Source organism: Penicillium hordei (assembly GCF_028827395.1).
Source record: "Penicillium hordei strain IBT 12815 chromosome Unknown utg000006l_segment0_segment0, whole genome shotgun sequence".
NCBI classification, from domain to species: domain Eukaryota; kingdom Fungi; phylum Ascomycota; class Eurotiomycetes; order Eurotiales; family Aspergillaceae; genus Penicillium; species Penicillium hordei.
The window spans coordinates 3,979,105-3,999,402 of NW_026623147.1; the positions used below are offsets into that span (position 1 = coordinate 3,979,105).

Sequence of the window (20,298 nt, forward strand, 5' to 3'; positions counted from 1 at the left end):
GAAGGGAGAACCCCAAGTAGATGCGGGCCTAGACATGAATGACGTTATGTAACGGGCCCGTAATTACGTGTAATTTTCAGCCGATCTTTCAAATGTTTCAATCTCCGAAATTTCGGGCCCGCGGCCTTTTCTTTTGCACAACCAATATCAAATCATGCCTCCTAGGAAGGGTGGCAGGCCGACCCTCAGTCAGGGTCTGGACCGTGAGGTATGTATTCTAAGATTGTGTCTTGTCGGCTTTGACTGACTCCCAAAATAGGTCTACCAGGTCGTGCGCAAGATTATTGACGACCAACCCGAGACTGGGCGCATTCGACTATCAGTCCCAGCGATTTATGACACAATTAAGAAATCCAACTCGAGTTTGAACCGGAAACCGAAGAGACTTATTGAAGACAGTCTCGAGCGGGTATTGGAGGTTGTCAAAGCTGATATGGGTGAAGACGATGAGGATTCTATGGAGGGGGACTTTGAGGGACTTGAGGAGCCCGCCGCTGCGGTATGTTATGCAGTGGGCATATTTTGCTTGAACGGGACGGAAATTCTAATTGGAAAATCCATATTAGGAACCCAATGGAATGAACCAGAGCGTCGTTGGCTCGTGGGCAACAACGAAGGCCAAAAAGATCGCCGAATCCACAGCTAGCACACCGGCACCCACTGCGTCCAAGAGAAGAACGCATGGCGGAGAATCCGTGTCTAAGCGACGCAAGGCTGAGCCCGCGGATCGTTCGCCACCCACACATGTCAGTCTGGCCGATTTGGGCGGACTGGATGATGTTGTTCAGGAACTTGGGGACTTGGTCATTCTACCCATGACCCGGCCGCAGGTCTATCTCTCATCAAACGTGCAGCCGCCGCGCGGAGTATTGCTACATGGTCCGCCGGGTTGCGGTAAGACACTGATTGCAAACGCTTTCGCAGCGGAGCTAGGTGTGCCCTTCATTTCAATCTCTGCGCCTTCGGTCGTATCAGGAATGTCGGGTGAATCTGAGAAAGCTCTGCGCGAGTACTTCGAAGAGGCCAAGCGTCTTGCTCCCTGTTTGATCTTCATCGACGAGATTGATGCGATTACGCCGAAGCGCGAGAGCGCTCAGCGAGAGATGGAAAAGCGAATTGTCGCCCAGCTCCTGACCTGCATGGACGAAATTGCCCTTGAAAAGACAGACGGCAAGCCCGTTATCGTACTCGCGGCAACCAACCGCCCGGACAGTCTCGATGCTGCTCTGCGCCGCGGTGGCCGTTTCGATAAGGAAATCAACATGACCGTGCCCTCAGAGCCAGTCAGAGAACAGATCCTACGCGCACTCACCCGCAAAATGCGCCTGGCAGACGATATCGACCTCAAGACACTAGCCAAACGAACCCCCGGCTTCGTAGGCGCCGATCTCAACGACCTCGTCTCGACCGCTGGCTCAGCCGCCATCAAGCGGTACCTCGCGATCCTGAAGTCGAACAGCGGCGAAGAAATGGAGATGGAAATTGAAGGCGAGGGCGATATTAGCCCGCGAGTCCGCGAACTCCGCCGCCTTATCAACCACGCTAAGGAAACTCCCATCGGCGACGAAACAGAAGTTGTCCTCGTCTCCAACGCAGACTTTTTCACAGCACTCCCCAAGATCCAACCCTCTTCTAAGCGCGAGGGCTTCGCCACAATCCCCGACACAACCTGGGCCGACATTGGTGCCCTCGGCGGCATTCGCGACGAGCTCGTCACTGCCATCGTCGAACCAATCAAGAACCCCGATATCTACGCCAACGTCGGTATCACCGCGCCGACGGGTGTCCTCCTCTGGGGCCCGCCCGGTTGCGGTAAAACCCTCCTCGCAAAGGCCGTCGCCAACGAGTCCCGTGCAAACTTCATCAGCGTCAAGGGCCCCGAACTGCTCAACAAGTTCGTCGGTGAGTCTGAGCGCGCTGTTCGCCAGGTCTTTGTCCGTGCCCGCTCTTCCGTGCCCTGTGTTATCTTCTTCGATGAGCTCGATGCCCTTGTGCCCCGCCGTGACGATACGCTCTCTGAGGCATCCGCCCGTGTCGTCAACACACTCCTCACGGAACTTGATGGTCTCGGCAGTAGTCGCCAGGGTATCTATGTCATCGCTGCCACCAACCGGCCTGATATTATTGATCCTGCTATGCTGCGTCCTGGTCGTCTTGAGACTCTTCTCTTTGTGAACTTGCCCACGCCGCTCGAGCGTGTCGAGATCTTGCAGACTCTGCTCCGGAACTTGGCTATTGAGTTTAATGAGGATTTGCGCAAGCTCGCCGAGGAGTGTGAGGGCTTCAGTGGTGCTGATTTGGGTAGTTTGTTGCGTCGTGCCGGTTACTCTGCTATCAAGCGTCGCGATAGTATTAAGTTCCTTGACTTTGTTGCTGCTAAGTCGTTTGTTCGGCCTAGTGTTACGGATTTGAGGAAGTATGAGAAGCTCAGGAGGGACTGGAGTAGTGGTGTGGTCTGAGTTTGGGGATGGTTTGTATATGTATTCTCTTGGGATGTATATGTACATCTATGCATATTTAGATCTAGAGTTTTCTTTTTTTCTCCCAATTTTTCTTGCATTTTTTCTTGCTTGGGATTGTGGACATAGATACCTTGAATAGTTGTTATTTTATTCGACCATTGGACCATTTTTTCCTACATCCTTTCGACTACTACCGAGCTACAATAACCCCAAGATCTATATATATAATACAAATTAAAAAGTGTTAAAGAAGCGACTTTTTTGTAAGATAACTATACAAAAGGAAGATTATGCACAAAAAAATAAATAGAGAAAAACGCCCAGAAAAATGTCAGACATCATGCAACGGCATCTCAAGATTACATCCACAAGCGACACGTTCCATCGGCACCAGCACTGACAGCCCACGCCTCGCGCGGGTGCCAATCGATATCCAAAACACCCAACTCGCCAGTAATCTTGTGGCCCTTGAGAACCTTGAGCGGCACAATGGTAGCATTGCTGAGCATATCTCCAGTAACGCTGCCGTGGAAGATCTGCAGGGATCCATCGTCGGAAGCATCCGCGAACAGCGGGTAGCGGCCGCTGGGGTGGAACTTGACGGCACGGATAGCCTTGCGGTGGTAGCGGAGGGTCTTGTAGGGGCGCTGCGATAGGTCGAGATCGTGCCAGAGCAGACGACGATCGTACGAGCCGATGATGATGTTGTCGCCGCCGGATGCGCTGGAAGAGGTCGGGTGGATGTCGAACGACGAGATCCAGCGTGCACCAGGCTGCAGGATCTTGACGAGGAGCTGGCGCGAGAGATCGTATGCGCGGATCGAGCGCTGGTTGGCGACGAACAGGATGGGTTTCGACGGGTGGAAGTGGGCGGTCTGGGGGGGACCACCACCCTTGAGGCGGCGCCGGAAGGGGAATTGTGTCAGGTGCTTGCTCACTGTGTGGATGGAGATTGCGACGGAGGCGGGTGTCGAGGCGCCGGAGCACACTGTCACGAAGTAGTCGCCGCGGCGGTGCCAGGAGATAGTCTTGGGCACGTAGCGGAGGGGAATGACGACGCACACACCGGCATCCACGAGAGCGGACGAGGGACGGATCCAGGTTGGAGGTGCATTTTTCTTGCCTTCCTCTGAGACACTGGGGGCCGGTCGAGAGGCGGCGAAACCCCAGCCTGCGTCGAGGAGATCCAGACTGGCCTTCTCGATTTCAGGGTCGACAATGGGAGGAACGGAGAGGAAGATGTCGTCTCCTGCGGTGGCAGCGAGGATGACAGCATCCTTGCCCGGACGCCAGCGGACAGTGTTGACCGCCTCGTCATCGCTGAGCTTCACGCTCCATAGTTGGCGACCTGTAAGGAGTTCCCAGACACGGACGGTACCGTCGTCACCACCAGTAGCCAGCCAGACTCCAGTTGGGTCCACGTTGACAGAGCGCACACGGCCCTTGTGTCCGCGGAAGACTGTGGCACAGGCAGTGGGGAAAGGCTTGAGCTCCTCAGGGCTGGGAAGCTTGGGCAAGAGACTCTCGGGGTCGATGTTCAGCTTGCTACGACGCACACGCGGAGCAAGGTAGAGATCCAAGCAACGCTCGAACTTCTCTTGGACGAAGTTGTCGTATCCAGGAACTCTGCGCAGGGAGCCAAAGTCGTTGGGCAGGTAATTCTTCTCGCGATCCTCGGGATCGGTCTGTTCCCATTCCTTACGTTCCTTGTTATCGGGCAGGTACTCAGCAGGTGGGTGGTAACTCTCCTCGTAGCCAGGGGGTGGGAGTTTGGGTGCTGGGATGTGCATGACGTGGTCAGGTCGCTCGACTTCGTCAGCCCACAGGTCGTAGTTGATGAGTTCCTCCTCCTTGTCTTCCCTCTCCTCTGGGGCCTTGTAAGGAAGAATGCGGCCCTCGCGGATGGCCTTCACAAGCTTCATCACACGCTTCTGCTCGTGCTTGGATGGCACGAAACGGCGCTTGGGTTCGGGTGCGGCGCTCAATGGCATGATCTCCTTTTCGCTGCTGAACCATTCCACCAAAGGCTCGTATGGGTCGTAGCCCTCGGAGGGGACCTCGTTCATTTGCACCTTGCGGAGCAACTCTAATTCCTCCTGGCTGAGCTCCAGAGGCTTGCCGGTCTTGGGGTCAGTCAGACCAGTCCAGCCCTTGGGGATTTCAATGCTATCCAACAACGCATCCAGGGCCTCGCCCTTGGCGGGACGCATAATTTTCTTTCCATTGATGTCGTAACCAATGTGGGGATATTCGTCGTAGAACTTCAGAGGGATGTCGCCAATGGTGTTGGCATTTTCATCCACCTCGGAGAGTTCCGAGTTGTCGTCTGGGTGAATTTCATCCCAGAGGTAGCGATCGTTTCCGTTGGCGTCCTTCACAATGCGGAAGTTGGGTTCACCGGCAGCTGGCTTAATTTCCTCTGTATCCGAGGGGATCTCGTCGCTGTCCAATTCATCTTCTCCATCTTCCGAATCACTGAAGTCATCGACTAGCTCGACTTCTGAGTCGCTGTCGTCGTCTTCGCTGCCCGAAAGATCTTTGGAGTTGTCCGACAGGGCTCCATCGAGGTTGCTTTTGCTCAATTCGTCACCGGAAAAGACACCGGCTTCCTCCTCGACATCGCGAGTGACAGCCTTGCGCTTCTTTGAAGCCGCCTTTGGGTTCATGATGCCGTTCAGCGGGTGTTGTCTTGTTGCGGTAGATCCATAGGTTTTTTTTTTTAGGATAATTTCTCGGGGCGCTCACCGCCCACATGACCGCCCCCATCTTATCAGGACTATCTATGACTTCGCTAATGTTTTACTTCTGAGGTTCCAAAGGAAAGTTTTCGAGCTATTAAAGAGTCCATTTTTTGAATAATATTGCCAAGCAATGGCGCTACCACCTGAGTATGAGGGAGGTATTCCTTTGAATACGAATGATTCGTCAGAGCCAAAAAGACATGCAGCATGCGACGAGTGTAGTAAGTCTGACAACCCGATGTAGCGCAACTCTGACTGACCAGTCCGCTGCTCGATAGGAAAGCGAAAGCTCAAATGCTCCGGGGAACCAGCAGGCTGTGCGCGATGTACCAAACAGTCACTTTCTTGCAACTATTCCATACAAAAACAGATGGGCCGGCCGCCCAAGAAAAGGACGCGGACAGAAGATGAGGGGCCCAGCTGCCCAGCGCTATCGTTTGCCGAAATTTGGCCCAGTCCAGTTGACTCGCAACAATCTTCAATAGGGATGAGTCCAAGCACAATGGCCTTCTCAGACGCCGACCATCTTTGTCCGCAATTATTCTGGCGGCCGGGTATGCACACGAATTTGCCACACTCCCAGTCCGCAGATCAATTGTCAGGCTATGAAGACCACAACCATACCTGGAGCCCAGACCGTTTGAAACAGCCAAATCTTGGTGTTCCTGAATCGTCTTCCCCTTGGCCTGATTTTTCGGCCATATCCAAAGCCACGGCCATGCCAATGCCATTCCCTACCCCTCCAGTCTTCCCTTCTACGCACTCTCTCCCGCTCTCTCCTGCCACCTCCGTTTCTTCCGACTCCACAACATCTGGGTGTCCGTGTCTATCATACCTCTACCTATCCCTCAGCCACATGACGTCAATTGCCTCCTTCCCCGTTAACTCCCACACCCTATGCTCGCTATATATCGCTGCGCGAACAGCACGAGACGTGATCCGCTGCCAAGTTTGTCCTAAGGTCTTTGCAACGGGTCTTCAAAATATCATGTTCATAGGGACTCTATTAACCGTCGTCGCGGACTCATGGCTGCGCGTCTCACAAGCCGATGCTGTCGAACTGGGGATGCAGTCCGCGTCACCAGACTTCGTGTCTGAGGTGCTCCAAAGCCCTGACCCAGCACAAGTTTGGAAAAAATGGCTCCACGACGTCGTTCGTCGCGCTGTCATTGGTGGGTCCGTTGGGCCAGGTGCTATGATTGCTTGTTCTTGGCAGCCAGCTCTGCTATCTATGATTATTGAAATCGAGAATCGGCAACGCCGCTGGCATGAACCTGGGCAACATCCACTTGGAGAGTGTAATCCATTGTCCACGTCGGACTCAGCTCACTCAGAAGATCAGGATGATCCTGCAGACAAGGAATTTTTATGCCTCCGCGTGGTTGGGAGTGCTAGAGAGGTGATAAAAAAATTCAACTTTGATCCATCAGAATATCCCGAGAGCGTTGAGCCGGTTACGGCGACGAACAAAGGGCACACGCAATCGCATTATACATGAAAAATCTGGTTCGTCAAAGCTTGGGCTTGTCTGATTTCTGCACTTCGAATATGTTTTGAGACTATATGGAGTTATTGTTATATACCATTGGGCATCAGATACGCTATAAATCTACATTACTTCGCTGGTACAAAGCTAGATTGACCACTTCCAGTTCCCTGTAATTTGACAAGCGGTGGTAAGAAGGTCACTGCTACGGACGACTCAGTGTGCACCTAGAAAGATATAATGAGGCCGTGTAAGTGGCCGACTATTCTTGTCTCTTTTACTTTCATTTATCTTTTTATAAATAAGGAAATGCCGGAAAATACTCTCCCCCGTGAGGGAAAATCTGTAACTTGGTAGTACAGTATCTTGATCAAGGTTGATATGTCATTGACCATTTCATTAATTTTTGTTGTACAAGCATTCAAGTCAGTGAAATGAGCCCCATTGTCCCTCGAATGCCTGTCCATGTAGATGACGCCGGACCATGTGGATATGTAACAAGAAAACTGCATCGAAAACGCGAAAAGAAAAAGAAGCTGCAAGAGAAGTAGAAGGCTAGATGCTCACTCGTCGTCCTCATCGTCCACCACGTAGCGGTTCTTCTTTCGGGCAGGAGGTGTACCGTCCCTGGCTTGAGGCTCTGGCTTGCCACGGGCAGCTTTCGCAGGTGCAGCCTCCACATCGTCTTCACCTTCAGCGTCCATGTCTTCATCCTCCAGCTCCTCTTCTTCATCTTCGGCTTCTTCCTCAACCTCCTCATCGCTACCAACCAAGAATCCGTCGTCCTCATCGTACTCGTCTTCTCTGTTACGGGCACCACGAGAATAATCTTCTTCTTCTTCGTCGTCGGTGTAGATCTCGCCGCGGCGGTTTTGGCGGCGAGGCTTGGCACGCGGACGAGTTGTAAGCAAACCGCCATCTTCAAGACCCCCGACACTAAGACCGCTAGGACCAGTGCGAGTAGCGCCATGGCGGCGACCGCGGTCGGCCTCACGATCAGCAAGTTGCTGGCGACGGCGCTCGGCCTTGATAGCTTCCTTCTCCATCATTTCGGCACGTTTGCCAGCCAACTCGGGATCCTCTGTTAGTTCATAGCGCGGCGCAGTGCCAGCTGCGGTCTGCTTGCTACCACGAGCAGCAGCAGCCAATTGTTCTTGCAATCGCTGAACGGCATCGTCCGTTTCCAAGGTAGTCGGGAGAATAGTCAGACCTTGGGTGATATGTGAGGTCAATCGGAAAACCTGGGCTGTTTCAAGTCCAGCAGCGAGATAAACGTGAGAGTCCAGCTTGTGGTCATAGTCGCCGGACTTGGTGAGAGGTGCGAGGGGTTTGGATGCGATGCGGTATTGCTCAAGAGGAGCAGAGGCGAGTTGAAGAGTGATAGAGCCATCCTCCCATTTGATCATGCGGGCATTAGACTGCAAAAGGGAGTCATCCGCAGGATCCTTGCGCCAGCATAGGGAGGTAGCAGCGGTCTGATAAGGCGGTGGGACGTAAGTCTCGGGATTGAATTCTTCTCCTTCGATAGAGAGGAAATCCGGCACGCGCATTGTGTAGACCTAGCACATTAAGTTAGATCAACACCAAAGGCTTCAAGGTAGAAACTTCTCTTACCTCTCCATCGTTGGTCAATGGCACTGGCGCCCGAGCAAGGTCCTGGTCAGCAACATTGACTTCCTGCTGCTCCTCGGCCACATCGTCCATTCGGTCTTCGCGCCGATCATAGCGGTTCTCATCATCGCCTGAGTCAAGTTGTTCATCGTCTAGGTTGCGGTGTGGTCTAGCAATATATCAGTACCTAGCTATTGTCGCTTTGGTGTGGTTTGCATACTCAATGTCATCGAGTCCGCCCTCTCCGTCCGAGCCGAAGAGATCATCGCCTTCATCCATTTGGTCGGCGCCAGAATCATTGGCATTGCTGTGCGCAGGGCTCTCATGGTCATTGCTGGGGCGTCGGACGCCCTCCTCATCGGAGGACATGGTGTATGGAATTTATTGCTGTTGCGAGGTCGTAGGTGTGTAGAGATGAGAGTGACGATAAAGAAGGGATTGAATGTATCCTTGATATTAGATTGGAAGTAAGCGATCCGATATATCGTCAATAGTGTATTGACAATTGTGCTATCGGCCATTTACGACGGAGCTCCCATAATTCGATTGACGCGCGGGGCTATAGATTATCCGATTCCGGACAAAAACAGGACTAGTGTCTCGATGGCCCAGACCAAAAGGGGATCCTCAACGTGTGGACATCTCACCGTCTCGTCCCTCATCCCTGTTATTTTCTTGATTTGAAGCATTGCAGATCAATAAGATGGCGACCTTCTTCCAGAGCGTGTAAGTAATGTTGTGCCATTGTGGACTTGTTGCAATCGGCTGTTCAGTCTTCCTTCTACCTTTACCCCCTCATACTGCACGAAGAATCCCCCGGCGCCACAAATACAAAGGAGCATTCTATTCCTTAAAGTCCAATAACTCTCCTGGCACCTCCTGCCGTTCACATATACTCTTATTTCTTGAATATATGTCCACTTCATTCTCAAACAGCTATACCTCGCCACAATCATCTGCTAACTCTATCTTTGAACACAGTCGCCAAGGATTTGGCCGGGGAGGAAACAACAAGAGCAACAATCCCCCCAAAAGCCCAGCGCAGGCCTCTACTCCTCAACATCAAGCCACCATGTCGAATTCGCCCTCCATCTCTAGCAGTCTGTCAGTAGAGACTCAAGCGAACGATCCCGAGGGACCTAAGTACTTCTTCCAGGAGAAGTATGCCCCGCTAAATGTGAGGGGCAACTTCTTGACCCTTTGTGCTTGCCCGAAGAATGTGGAGCTGGGCGAGTGGCTGGCTCACCAGAGTAAGCAATCTTGAAGCTTATCTTGAGAGCCTGGAGGCTAATGTGTTTCCGCTTTAGTTGTTGAACAATATCGTCTACTCCACGGCATGCTTCAGGTTATCCAGGAGGTGAACAGTGTAACCGGTCTACCTATCTGCAATGAAAACACTTGCCCAACAATGTCCGCTGGACGGTATGTGGAGTATGGCGGGGTAAATTATGAACCGAGCTAACGATTCTCAAGGCTGACCTATACCTGGCTTGTTGACGGCCGCGCCGCCAAAATTTCCGCCCCGAAGTTCATCAACCGCGTTGAGAAATGGATCGTCAGCAAGATCCACGACCCTGTTATGTTCCCTACCGAAAAAGTCAACGGCACTCCCGAGACATCTTCCATCAAAGAGGCCAATGGCGCATCAACAACTCCCTCCGACCCCGCCAACCCAGAGGACTGGATCGGCAAGTCCAGTGGCTTCCCGCCAACCTTTTACAAGGACTGCCAGGGTATCATGAAGCAGATGTTCCGCTGCTACGCCCATCTGTACCATGCTCATTGGCTCAACCCCTTTTGGCACATTAACAAGCACGATGTCCTCAACATGTGCTTCGTTCACTTCGTCACCGTTTCAAAGTACTACGGGCTTGTGTCCGACAAGGAGATGGAGCCCATGCAGCCCTTGATCGAGTTGTTCATCAAGCAGCAGCGGGTTCCCCCAGAGGCGCTCAACGGTGGCCACTGGGCCCAGCAGGCCGCCCCTTAGCTCCACCGGTCTGGAGTTGCACCTTTTTGTTTTTACATTGACGATCACGACATGTCCGCTAACCTGGAGTTGGGCCGCGCTGTCTTACTTTGTTAGTATTCTGGCTTTCTCCTTCTGCCATTTCCATAAAAAAAAAAGGGCGAATTTGCGATGATATGACACAGAGCCGGGGCTTTGATTGAGCATTTAGCATGCGCTGTGAATTATTCTACTTGATGATCTTGCATATCTTCATCCAGCGTCAGCTGGTCATTGCATGTTTTTTTTTATTTACTCATTGCAACACCTTCATCTGATCATAATCCCATAACAAGACTCGGGGTTGTAAATGATCCACTAGATACATTCCGTTTTGTCTGGACCTGGTGACTCTTGTGTGCCTAGGGCCACAGAAGACGTGAGTAGTCCCTGGCTTGGGCGTAGTCATTCGTCGGGATGACCGTCTCTTAGCCGTTATGATCCGAGCTTGTAAATCGTACTGTGAAGTACGCATGTTGCGAAACATAGCCAATTGACATAGGTCGATCTTCGACCCACACGCAAATGCAGTAAAGCGCCCGCAAATAACAGTGATCGAGAGCCACTGACGCACTTGAAAGAATGCCTTTGAAGATTTGAGCGGTCCAAGCCGGCTTAAAGCCGGCTGTACGTAGATGACCCACCGAATGGGTCACAGATAGACCCCATCCCCATCCTCCCGATCATTAGACTCTTGCCCTGCACCAGCCCCAGGTCCAGCCCCGGTCTCAGTCTCATTTCCATTCGTCACCGGCACATCTATCAAAGCATCTTGTCCCTTGTCGATCTTAAGCTCATCAAGCTCAATCCAAGGCTGTCCACGATTCTCGACCTCGGTTTTCAGTAACATGATGCGTTCATTCATGGATACTGCCACGCCCTCATTTTCGGCGACATATCCCTCCAGCTCCTTCTTTTCTTCTTCCGAGTCGTTGCTTTCTGTTAAGAATGCACGGAGCTCATCATTCGAGCGGTGCAGGTGTGCGATGGAGTTTGTGAGCTCGGAGACTTTGCCATAGAGGACTGCAATGGGGAGCTCTTTGATTGCTTCCGCAAAGGCTCCTGGGGTTATGGGGAGAGCTTCAGTTGACATTTTGATGGTTATTTTGTGAGGGAAGTTGGGATCGATGCGGGCTGATCTCCAAAGCTGTTTGGATTGTTATCGTGTTATCATCACGTGGGGCTTATAGATCAGCTCTGGAGGGAGATGTTAAAGGTTGGTTTGGAGTATTATTGGTTTGGGGATGTGTAGAATTTATGATACTATAGATCAGGCTGATGATCTATTTTAAAGAATAAAGCGTATTCAGACAATTCCTATCTTTTCTCTATCTTCTTGGTTTATACCTCTGCAACCGCGGTCTCGGAACAACTCTACGGCCGTGCGGTCAATTGATGCCGCCAAAAAGATCTCCGAACAATCAACCACCACCCCATATTCCGTGGTTCTCTCCGAGCCCTCGCTCTCCAGTCACAGGATATGAGCAATGCGGTCTGGGCCGTATGGCGGGCTCCGTGCCCAGGGCTCCGCACCTCCGTGCTGCCAGTAACATTCCGGCCTGCCAGTCGCGATCTCCGCATTACCCCATGGCGCAAGTACAGCACATCGCGCCAATCCACGTTGCCAGTCCCGAACCTTCTATCCCAACTATTCTCTCGCCCGTCTCGGCCAGCTCCAACCCCGATATCCCCACAACGATTCAACCCGGTCTCCACCCCCCGCCGTTTCAAACGTACATCCGCCGCATCTCCAAAGCCAAAGCCTAAATCGGATCCCTCGGAGGTTCACCCTCGCCAAAAGCCCTTCTCCGATGCTGAGATCAAAGCTATCTTTGGCCCCGCCAAGTTCAACGTAAAGCTAGGAAACCGTCTCCTGGCCGTCCTACACGGCCACCGTCTGACCGGCACGCTCGACGCGGACTTGCCAATTGACATTGCTCGCGCTGTCACCAAGCAGCAGTTTGATATTGCCCTGGAATGGCTCCGCAACGAGTACCCCATCGACGAGGACGCTGCCATCTTCGCCCGAATTGAGCGCGAGGATCGCGCCGCCGAAGAAAAGCTCGTGCGCCGCGCAGAGAAGCTAGGTTTGTATAAGCCGCAGAGCGGTTCTTATGACGCCGAGCTCGGCGAGGAGGGTTCTCCTTACGGCAAGAGTGTTTTGAAGGAGGCTCGTGAAAGGAATGAGAAGCGCTTGTTGGCTGAACAGGAACGGAAACGACAGGAGTGGCTCGATGGCGAGAAAGAAGAACACGAACGGCTGAAGCGCGAGTTTGGGAAGAACACTTCCCTGCAGCAGTACCAGGAGGCTGCGCTTACTGAGGGTATGTATACTAGGGTTCGAGATTGGGTGATTGGTATTGGTGTTGACATTTTTAGCTCGTCCCCGTGCGGATCCTATCGAAAGGCCGTATCTCGCTTGGGTCCAGAAGCATCATATTGCTGCTACCAACGAGAGTCCCGAATCGATGAATATCACCAATGTAAGGATGGCTCGCTCTGTGGAATTATTTGGTTGTTAATTAATCATATTTGAACTCCCAGTCCCAGCGTCTACTCGCTCCGCTTCTGTTCTCGATCGTGGTTCTCGCCCTATGCTATACCTTTGCCAAGAAATATGAATTCCCAGCACGAAAGGACCGCATTATGCCGGATGTGCCTCCTGCTGTGGCTACTGTGGGCGCCATCGTGGCAGCTAACGTAGCAGTCACTTTGCTATGGAAATACGTGCCTCCCGCGTGGAAACTGCTCAACCGTTACTTTGTGATTGTGCCTTTCTATCCCAGCTCACTGGGAATGATTGGAAGCACATTCAGTCATCAGACATGGAGACATCTTGGAACTAATATGATGGTTCTGGGACTTATGGGAACCAGAGGTATGCATTGTGGCTAGTGGAAGCACTAAAAAATATGGGTTCTAATTTTTCCTTCCCTACAGTCCACGATGAAATCGGCCGTGGAAACTTTTTGGCTATCTACTTCGCTTCCGGTGTCATGGGATCTGTCTTCTCATTGACACGCAGTGTAATCCTCGGCCGCCTGGGCATGACCTCCCTTGGAGCCAGTGCTGCAACCAGCGGTATCGTCGCCGCATGGTGCATGTCTCACTTCAAGTTTGTCTCCCACCATCTCTCCGGACTTTGTTCCATGTGGTATCGATACTGACCCTTTCTAGTGATAAACTCACCATGTGGATTCTTCCCCAGGGGCTCCAAGAGCAGATTTGGACCTACGGCTGGGTTTTCCTCACCTGCCTGGTCGGCACTGAGATCTTCAGCTTGATAGCTCCAGCGTTCTTATTCCGCGCCTGGCCCCTCTCCCGACTGACCAAGATGGACCATGCTGCCCATCTAGGTGGGTATGTGACTGGTGCCGGGTGTGGATATACCCTTATGCAGAAAAGGAAAGAGCGTGAGAGAAAAGCGAGACAGTCAAGATGGATCTAAAGTCTCATCAATAAAGACCTGGTAACCTATTTTTGGGTTCCAATTGTATCATACTGGCGTTACTACGGCAAATCCTAGCCTTTTCATCCTACTCATTTACTTGGATTACCATGTTCTCTCACTGCATTGTTCCATTCAAAACATCTGATATCTCAACTTACCAAACTCTCCCAAGGAAAAATAAAATAAAATAAAACACCCCAAAACCATCTTCACAAATCTCACCTCACTCCAATCTTCATGATCTACCGTAGTACAGTAACGGAAGACCACGGATTTAGAACCGTGTACTCAGGCTTACGCCAAAGCAAAGGCACATCCAACAACCGATCCTCAGGATATACGGGCGCCTGACGGGCCCGGAAAAGGAAGTGCTTGTCAATAGAAACAGTCCCCGCACGAACGAGATTCACCCACCACAGTGCAGCGTACTCGACCTGAAACATCAGCCTCTTCTTATCTTGCAGGGGCGTTTCCATCTGGATAGGGAACGAGACGCAATACTTCCCCAAGCCGTGCTGAGCAGTATCGCTCCAACCAACCAAGTTCTCTGCGATGGTGTCACATATATGCACTATAATCTCCAAGTCGCTGGTATCCATGCTCATGGTGTCGGGGAGAGCCACATTACCCCAGATCCAACCCGGCTGGCTGTTGTGGGGGTCCTTGAAATGGAATCGGTGGCCGTTCTCGAGCTGGCTAGACTGGAATACAGTTGGTTGAAAAAAAGGCATTGTGGTGGTTGGATAAATGAAGGCCTCTCGTTGTATGGATGCGAGGTGTTCTTAGGTGGTCTCGTCCTTGTTTTGTGTTAGCAAATGCTTCTCAGGATGATGGTGGTGAGGTAGACCCGAGACGAGGACGTCGAGGGTTTATATACTAGGGTACAAGCCGTTTTTTCTGAGAATTGGGTGACAACAATAAAAGGAACTAGTTCTTTCATGGCTATAATACCTTTCTCTGTTCTTTGAGGAAGTATACTGCCTCTCTATACCCTTTTTTTATCTTCTCTTTGGTCTTGTTTCCCCATCAAATCCTTAATTTACTTCCATCAGAAGAGACGTTTATCCTTTGGTCATAAGAGTGGCTTTGTGTATAGAATGAAAGATCCCGGGGAAGACTAGAGATAATCGCAGTTGATATTGCCAGAGCATTGTCAGAACATTGTGTATTAGTTAGACTATTAGTCCTCTAATAACTAATAACTAGTAACATTATTTGAATACTTTCTCAGTTCTTGGATATCTAGTTTCTACTAATTTATCTATCTTGCATCTCAACTATACCACATTGATGCTTTCTTTCTCTTTTCCCGACAATTATGCAAGCAAGTCTATTATGCAATGCTTTTACGAAGACTCTTGTAAAAACGGAATAGATAGACGTGGGCGGAAAAAGTAGTGCATTGATCGCTCTAACGTCCAAAGAAACCTGAAAGATCCGAGTCCGAAGAAGTCGACCCTGATACAATAAACAGACAAAGAATAATCTAAATACGCCAGGGATCCATCAGCACTTCTCCCACATCCAACATATCTTCTAGTCTCACCGTCTTACGACGAGTATCAACAAAAATCATCCGTTGATCTAGAATAACCTTCCTAAACTGGATCTGATCATGCCAATAATCCGCAAGATTGCGAGCAAGAAGAAGATCGGGATGCGTAGGATCAGGCGTATACGACTTGGGCATAAGTGTATCCGGATCGCGCTTGATAGGGATCGAGAGACACTTTTTCCCTATCCCATGCATTGCCTGATCTTCTATAGTGAAGTCGCCGTTTTCAATCCTACCCTTCACAGACATCATGATTGTCGAATCCGAAATGCCGCGGTGATCGATGTCTTTGTGGAACCATACCGTAACCCAGTAGTAGTCGCTTCGGTCGCCGGCGGGCTCGGCGAAATATTGCCCGGTCGTGCCCTTGTACACACTTGGTTGGAAATTGCTTGCCATATCGGTGGTTAGTGGGCGTGGAAAGGACTAAGGGACTCACTGTTTCTGCGAGGAGTTGCGCTTTGGGTGTTGATAATATAAGAATGTTTTTCTAGGCGATGCCGGTAACGTAGAACTCGGTTCGAGGACATCGAGGGTTTATAAAATGACAGTCGAGATGTGATATCTGGAGTATTGCATGGGAAATAACAAAGGCCTTTCATTGTTACAATGACTTTCTTCATCCTTCCAATGGCTGTGATCCTTGGTGGAGATATAGTCTTTGTACTATGTATAGTTCTTCCCGAAGTGTGGTTTTGAGCCCATCGGCAAATATCCATGGACTCGTCTATATTTGTATCGACCAGTAAACTAATCCGGTGTATATAGAAAACATTTATCTGTATTATCAATGTCCTCAAAAGGACACTAAGAAGATAAATTTCATACCCGACAGAAGTGGTAAACTATCAATTGGAAGGGCAGGGACGACGTAGTAAGAGAGTTATCCAGTGTTTGAGAATTATGCCGACTAGGTCAACTCTAGACAAAATATGGAACGATCGTCTCGCCACAGTGACCTTACCACCGCTTGTCAAATTACCAGGTAGAACTGGTGGTGATCAACTTGGATCAAGATACTATACTACCAAGTTACAGATTTCCCCTCGCCGGACAGAGTATTTTCCGGCATTTCCATCGGAAGGAACTGTCCTTTTCCAAATAATATTTGTAAAGGTATATCGATTGTATCTGGGGAGGGGGGAAATGTGATAGTTGAGAAATGCGTGTTGTTTACAATAAGCTGGGAATGACTGGTCAGATTTGAAACCACCGACGTAGGTATGTAGCTTGACCTATATTTAAATCTATTACTCTAGTATCTCTCGGAAAGACTATAAAATACAATATTCATTTCCTTATGCTATACCACAAACTGTCCAGACTATAAACCTTGAGTCGAAAATAGATATTGCCATCCGTACATGATCCTCGGTAACCAACAGACCCTTGAAGAAGGCTATGCATACTATTCGTCCATTTCCCTACGAGCATGCGCATCCATTCCAATACCAAAAATACATTTCTTTTTAAGAGTAGCCCTGCCATCATGCAGTTCCTGCAGCCAGCACCTCGTGATATACTCGGCCCGGGTCCTTGGTCCTTAGTACTTGGTACTTGAGAATTGTGTATGATTTATATTCCTGAGGTATTAGTGACTTGGACGCGCATTTACTTGGGAGCTGATTATGGGGTGCATGGTCATCTAGGTACTGATTTTAATAAATAATCACTTCGACATATTCTTACCTTGACATAATTCTCAGATTCCATTGGATCAGTCACAATTTGACCATCTCCCCCTCTCCCCCTCTATCTCTCTCTCTATTGGGTACTACAACTAAAAAGCCCACAGATTACCGACACCCAAAAATCACCTTCCGGTCAAGATTAGCCATCCCAATACGAATATACTCGAGCCACTTATTCCCATCGGTCTCGGCACGAATCAAGATTGTAGCCGTGTCCGCAGTACTAGTTGGGATCGGGATCGAGATGCAAGCCACCCCCATGTTATGCAGTGCCACTTCGCTCACGATGGCTCGCCTGGTTTGGATGTGGTGAAGGGCATACCTCAGGATGTCTTCGTCGCTATGGGTAAATTCCATTTCTTCAGGAAGAACCACGGTGACCCAGTCAGCGTCTTCGTTGTCTGGATCCTCCGACAACTGAGAACTTATGTTGACCCAGGTTTCATCGTCAAACCCTTCCATATAGTCAGCGCGTATGACGAATACACTGTTCTGTCCCATGTCTGCTGAGACAGCTTAGTGGCTTGAGTGGAAGGTAGAGGGGCTTGGCCTTTGTTTATAAGGTTGCCTTGGATAGGGGCTCTGGTTTTTCTCTATGAAGGAAAAGTGTGCTAGTTGACGGCCTGAGACGCAAGACTAAGGGACAAGGTTTCTTATATTATGAATATTCAGATACAATGAACACACTTTGGGTGGAAACAAAGACTCATTATTGCCAGAATGGCCTTGTCCTGTCCCTTTGTCCTGTCTTTGATCGAGTCTATGTCTACGTGAAACACTTGATTTCTTGACAAATGAGCCAAGGTCATCCCATGTCCTTTGTTCTAATACAATCAATTGATGAATCATCGACCTCGCTGATCTGAGAGACTCTTTGTTACTCAATCTTGATTATACGATGTACACTCGATTCGTGTTTCATTGGAACGAAACTCTTGGGCTCCTTTCTTTTCCTTTGATACTCGGCCGAAAAGAAAAAGTGCATTATGGGTTGAATGCCGAGTCCAATAATATAATGCTATAGACTTATTCTAACAAAAAGGACCCTTGAGACAACGACTTTGTTAGAGAATGGCCTTTGTGCTCTTTGTATCCTTTATTGTCAAGTCTCGAGATTTTCTTCGAGGGCTTCAGATAAACATCTTTAGAATGCCTTTGTGTTATCACTCTCTTTCTTTCGAGAGGCTATAGTTGTCCAATGCCAATTTATCCTACAAAAAGGAACCTCCGCTCCACGACTTGGGATAGAATTCCATACAACCATCTCAACACAGCAAACCAACATACACAAGCACAAGCACAAGCACAAGCACAATTCAATTGACTATTTAGTTCGACAGATTCATTCATCAAAACGTTGCAAATAAGCCTCCTTCTACATTGTAAGCTGCCCCATCTATTGTGAGCGCTCCTTATGGCCCTTACTAATTTTTTCCAGGACCTTTCTACACACATCGACTGGATATTATTTTTCCTCTGCTTTGGCTTCGTCCTGTGCTTTGGATCTTTTACTTTCGTAATTGTTCATTGTATTGTGCAGGTGGTTCAGGCAGCCATCGCTTTCTACCTATTCGACATCATTTATTACTTCATCTACGAGGAGGAAAGTACACAGTTCTTCGCCGAGCTCATCTCCCATATCCTCTCCGCACGCCTTGAGCTCAAGAGTTTTATCCTACTGCTGTGCCTACTCTTCACTGTCCATCATTCCATTAAGGAGATTGCCTTTGTACTCTGCGAAAAGATTCTCGCGCCAAACACAACCATCATTCTAGATTGTCCCAAGCATCGTGAGTATCGCATCCAGTCCTTCGTCAACGCCTACGACCGAAGACCAGACACTACTTCAGCAACCAAAAACACCTAAGACTTAACTTTCTAACGGCCATGCAGAGCCCCCAGCTCCCCCAGCTCGACGATGAGATGGCCCGCATTCATCCCCTTAAGTGGGAGAAACCTTCTACATCTACTAACTCTAACTCCCCCAAGGATTCGGACTCTGAATCCCCTGAACTATCCTTCCCGTCTTCTTCGAACAGTAATATGCGTCATCCCTGGGGAGTGTTCGATTACCACATCTACCTCTCACACATCGAAAGTAAACGCGACGAACTCCATCGCAAGAAAGAGTGCCACCTCCTAGAGACCACCGGCTTCAGACAAGTCACTCTACACGACGAGCCGGAGCTCGGCAATATCCCAGCCAACACAACCCCCACAGTACTCTTCGTGAGTCTCCCCGTCCCCGACATGCGGGACGAACCTAGTAACGCCAGGTTAGTGCTCGGCTTCGATCTGAATTCCGACCGCTTGCAGGGTTATTTCTTCGAGTCCGAGGCTCCAATTGAGAACTACGAGGATCTCTGGCAGGTCTGGAACCAGGGTGGGGGCGAGCGTGTTATTGATGTTCCCGTCGAGCGTTTCCTGGCTGTTATTCGCCATACTATGCAGCAGCAGATTGAGATCCTGGAGATCGGCGTCCTGCACCACTATGGTCTGACTACACGCGGGTTCCCGGCTGGCTTGGATATGGTTATTGCTGTGCAGTTCTTGCAGTTCGTGGATGACTTCGCTGAGCTCCTCACTAAGGAGACTTATGAGTTTCGTGGGCTTTATTTGCCTCTCCAGGATGAACTGCGGAATATACTTGAGGGTGGCTCCCGGGATGCTTGGTTTGCTGTTCGTGATGGACTTAATATCCAGCAGTATCGCCAGAGGCAGTTGAAGAAGGTTGTTGCTTCCAGTCTGTTCCATGGACAGAATATGGTCGTGCTACGAGAAGGGCCTTCCAAGACTCATCAAAAGGAGAAGAGGTCTCGTCCTGTTAGGATTATTCCACATCACTCATCTCCATGGTCATGGTCGAAGCTGCAGATGCAGGTCTTGGTAAGTGCTCTTTTCATTCTTTGCTTCTGTTCTGTCTTCCAGCGCGAGCGAGTTTTGTGTGTTGGGATGTTCTGATTCAGCGCTTCATCAATATTATTTCAAAGGTTTCAAAGAACAAATATTCAAGATGCTCCATGATTTTGGCATGTAGTAAGTAGGGTTTCCACATGTAGATCAGTGAATAGCAAGGTTGTGATAGGCCGAGGTTGAGCGGGGTTATAGGGAGAAACCTGATGTACAAAGTACATAAAAGTCTGTGCATTATTCCATGACATATACGGTAAACACTTGATACATAGTTTTGTAGGGCTGGGCATGTACAAGTGCCCAAAACATGAAATCATGGAAATCATGGAAATCAACGAAAATCAACGAAAATCTAAGAAACCCACCCTCATCGAAGCTAG

General features: G+C 49.9%; 11 protein-coding genes across 11 annotated transcripts; 5 read left to right on the plus strand and 6 right to left on the minus strand.

The window, feature by feature from the left end:
* Positions 1 to 154: 154 nt before the first annotated feature.
* On the plus strand, positions 155 to 2,459 carry N7537_012132 (putative AAA family ATPase/60S ribosome export protein Rix7; the record flags this gene model as incomplete). The annotated part of the gene is made up of 3 exons (XM_056903186.1): positions 155 to 208; positions 260 to 499; positions 567 to 2,459. 3 exons carry the CDS (start codon positions 155 to 157, stop codon positions 2,457 to 2,459), a joined length of 2,187 nt encoding a protein of 728 aa, XP_056748473.1.
* A 362-nt stretch (positions 2,460 to 2,821) lies between these two features.
* On the minus strand, positions 2,822 to 5,128 carry erb1 (ribosome biogenesis protein ERB1; the record flags this gene model as incomplete). The annotated part of the gene is made up of 1 exon (XM_056903187.1): positions 2,822 to 5,128. The coding sequence occupies one exon, from the start codon at positions 5,126 to 5,128 to the stop codon at positions 2,822 to 2,824; it is 2,307 nt and encodes a 768-aa protein (XP_056748474.1).
* A 445-nt stretch (positions 5,129 to 5,573) lies between these two features.
* On the plus strand, positions 5,574 to 6,701 carry N7537_012134 (Zn(II)2Cys6 transcription factor rglT; the record flags this gene model as incomplete). Its single annotated transcript, XM_056903188.1, has 1 exon — positions 5,574 to 6,701. One exon carries the CDS (start codon positions 5,574 to 5,576, stop codon positions 6,699 to 6,701), a length of 1,128 nt encoding a protein of 375 aa, XP_056748475.1.
* A 551-nt stretch (positions 6,702 to 7,252) lies between these two features.
* On the minus strand, positions 7,253 to 8,669 carry N7537_012135 (Paf1-complex subunit LEO1; the record flags this gene model as incomplete). The annotated part of the gene is made up of 3 exons (XM_056903189.1): positions 7,253 to 8,248; positions 8,304 to 8,469; positions 8,521 to 8,669. The coding sequence occupies 3 exons, from the start codon at positions 8,667 to 8,669 to the stop codon at positions 7,253 to 7,255; spliced, it is 1,311 nt and encodes a 436-aa protein (XP_056748476.1).
* A 334-nt stretch (positions 8,670 to 9,003) lies between these two features.
* On the plus strand, positions 9,004 to 10,290 carry N7537_012136 (Mob1/phocein family protein; the record flags this gene model as incomplete). Its single annotated transcript, XM_056903190.1, has 4 exons — positions 9,004 to 9,026; positions 9,282 to 9,550; positions 9,608 to 9,722; positions 9,774 to 10,290. The coding sequence occupies 4 exons, from the start codon at positions 9,004 to 9,006 to the stop codon at positions 10,288 to 10,290; spliced, it is 924 nt and encodes a 307-aa protein (XP_056748477.1).
* Positions 10,291 to 10,960: 670 nt separating this feature from the next.
* Positions 10,961 to 11,401, minus strand: N7537_012137 (uncharacterized protein; the record flags this gene model as incomplete). The annotated part of the gene is made up of 1 exon (XM_056903191.1): positions 10,961 to 11,401. One exon carries the CDS (start codon positions 11,399 to 11,401, stop codon positions 10,961 to 10,963), a length of 441 nt encoding a protein of 146 aa, XP_056748478.1.
* A 387-nt stretch (positions 11,402 to 11,788) lies between these two features.
* Positions 11,789 to 13,756, plus strand: N7537_012138 (rhomboid protease PCP1; the record flags this gene model as incomplete). Its single annotated transcript, XM_056903192.1, has 5 exons — positions 11,789 to 12,632; positions 12,688 to 12,791; positions 12,853 to 13,186; positions 13,249 to 13,423; positions 13,486 to 13,756. The coding sequence occupies 5 exons, from the start codon at positions 11,789 to 11,791 to the stop codon at positions 13,754 to 13,756; spliced, it is 1,728 nt and encodes a 575-aa protein (XP_056748479.1).
* Positions 13,757 to 14,001: 245 nt separating this feature from the next.
* On the minus strand, positions 14,002 to 14,490 carry N7537_012139 (uncharacterized protein; the record flags this gene model as incomplete). The annotated part of the gene is made up of 1 exon (XM_056903193.1): positions 14,002 to 14,490. The coding sequence occupies one exon, from the start codon at positions 14,488 to 14,490 to the stop codon at positions 14,002 to 14,004; it is 489 nt and encodes a 162-aa protein (XP_056748480.1).
* Positions 14,491 to 15,245: 755 nt separating this feature from the next.
* N7537_012140 (uncharacterized protein) lies at positions 15,246 to 15,713 on the minus strand (the record flags this gene model as incomplete). Its single annotated transcript, XM_056903194.1, has 1 exon — positions 15,246 to 15,713. The coding sequence occupies one exon, from the start codon at positions 15,711 to 15,713 to the stop codon at positions 15,246 to 15,248; it is 468 nt and encodes a 155-aa protein (XP_056748481.1).
* A 1,397-nt stretch (positions 15,714 to 17,110) lies between these two features.
* Positions 17,111 to 17,506, minus strand: N7537_012141 (uncharacterized protein; the record flags this gene model as incomplete). Its single annotated transcript, XM_056903195.1, has 1 exon — positions 17,111 to 17,506. The coding sequence occupies one exon, from the start codon at positions 17,504 to 17,506 to the stop codon at positions 17,111 to 17,113; it is 396 nt and encodes a 131-aa protein (XP_056748482.1).
* A 913-nt stretch (positions 17,507 to 18,419) lies between these two features.
* On the plus strand, positions 18,420 to 19,966 carry N7537_012142 (uncharacterized protein; the record flags this gene model as incomplete). The annotated part of the gene is made up of 3 exons (XM_056903196.1): positions 18,420 to 18,818; positions 18,899 to 19,891; positions 19,934 to 19,966. The coding sequence occupies 3 exons, from the start codon at positions 18,420 to 18,422 to the stop codon at positions 19,964 to 19,966; spliced, it is 1,425 nt and encodes a 474-aa protein (XP_056748483.1).
* Positions 19,967 to 20,298: the final 332 nt, after the last annotated feature.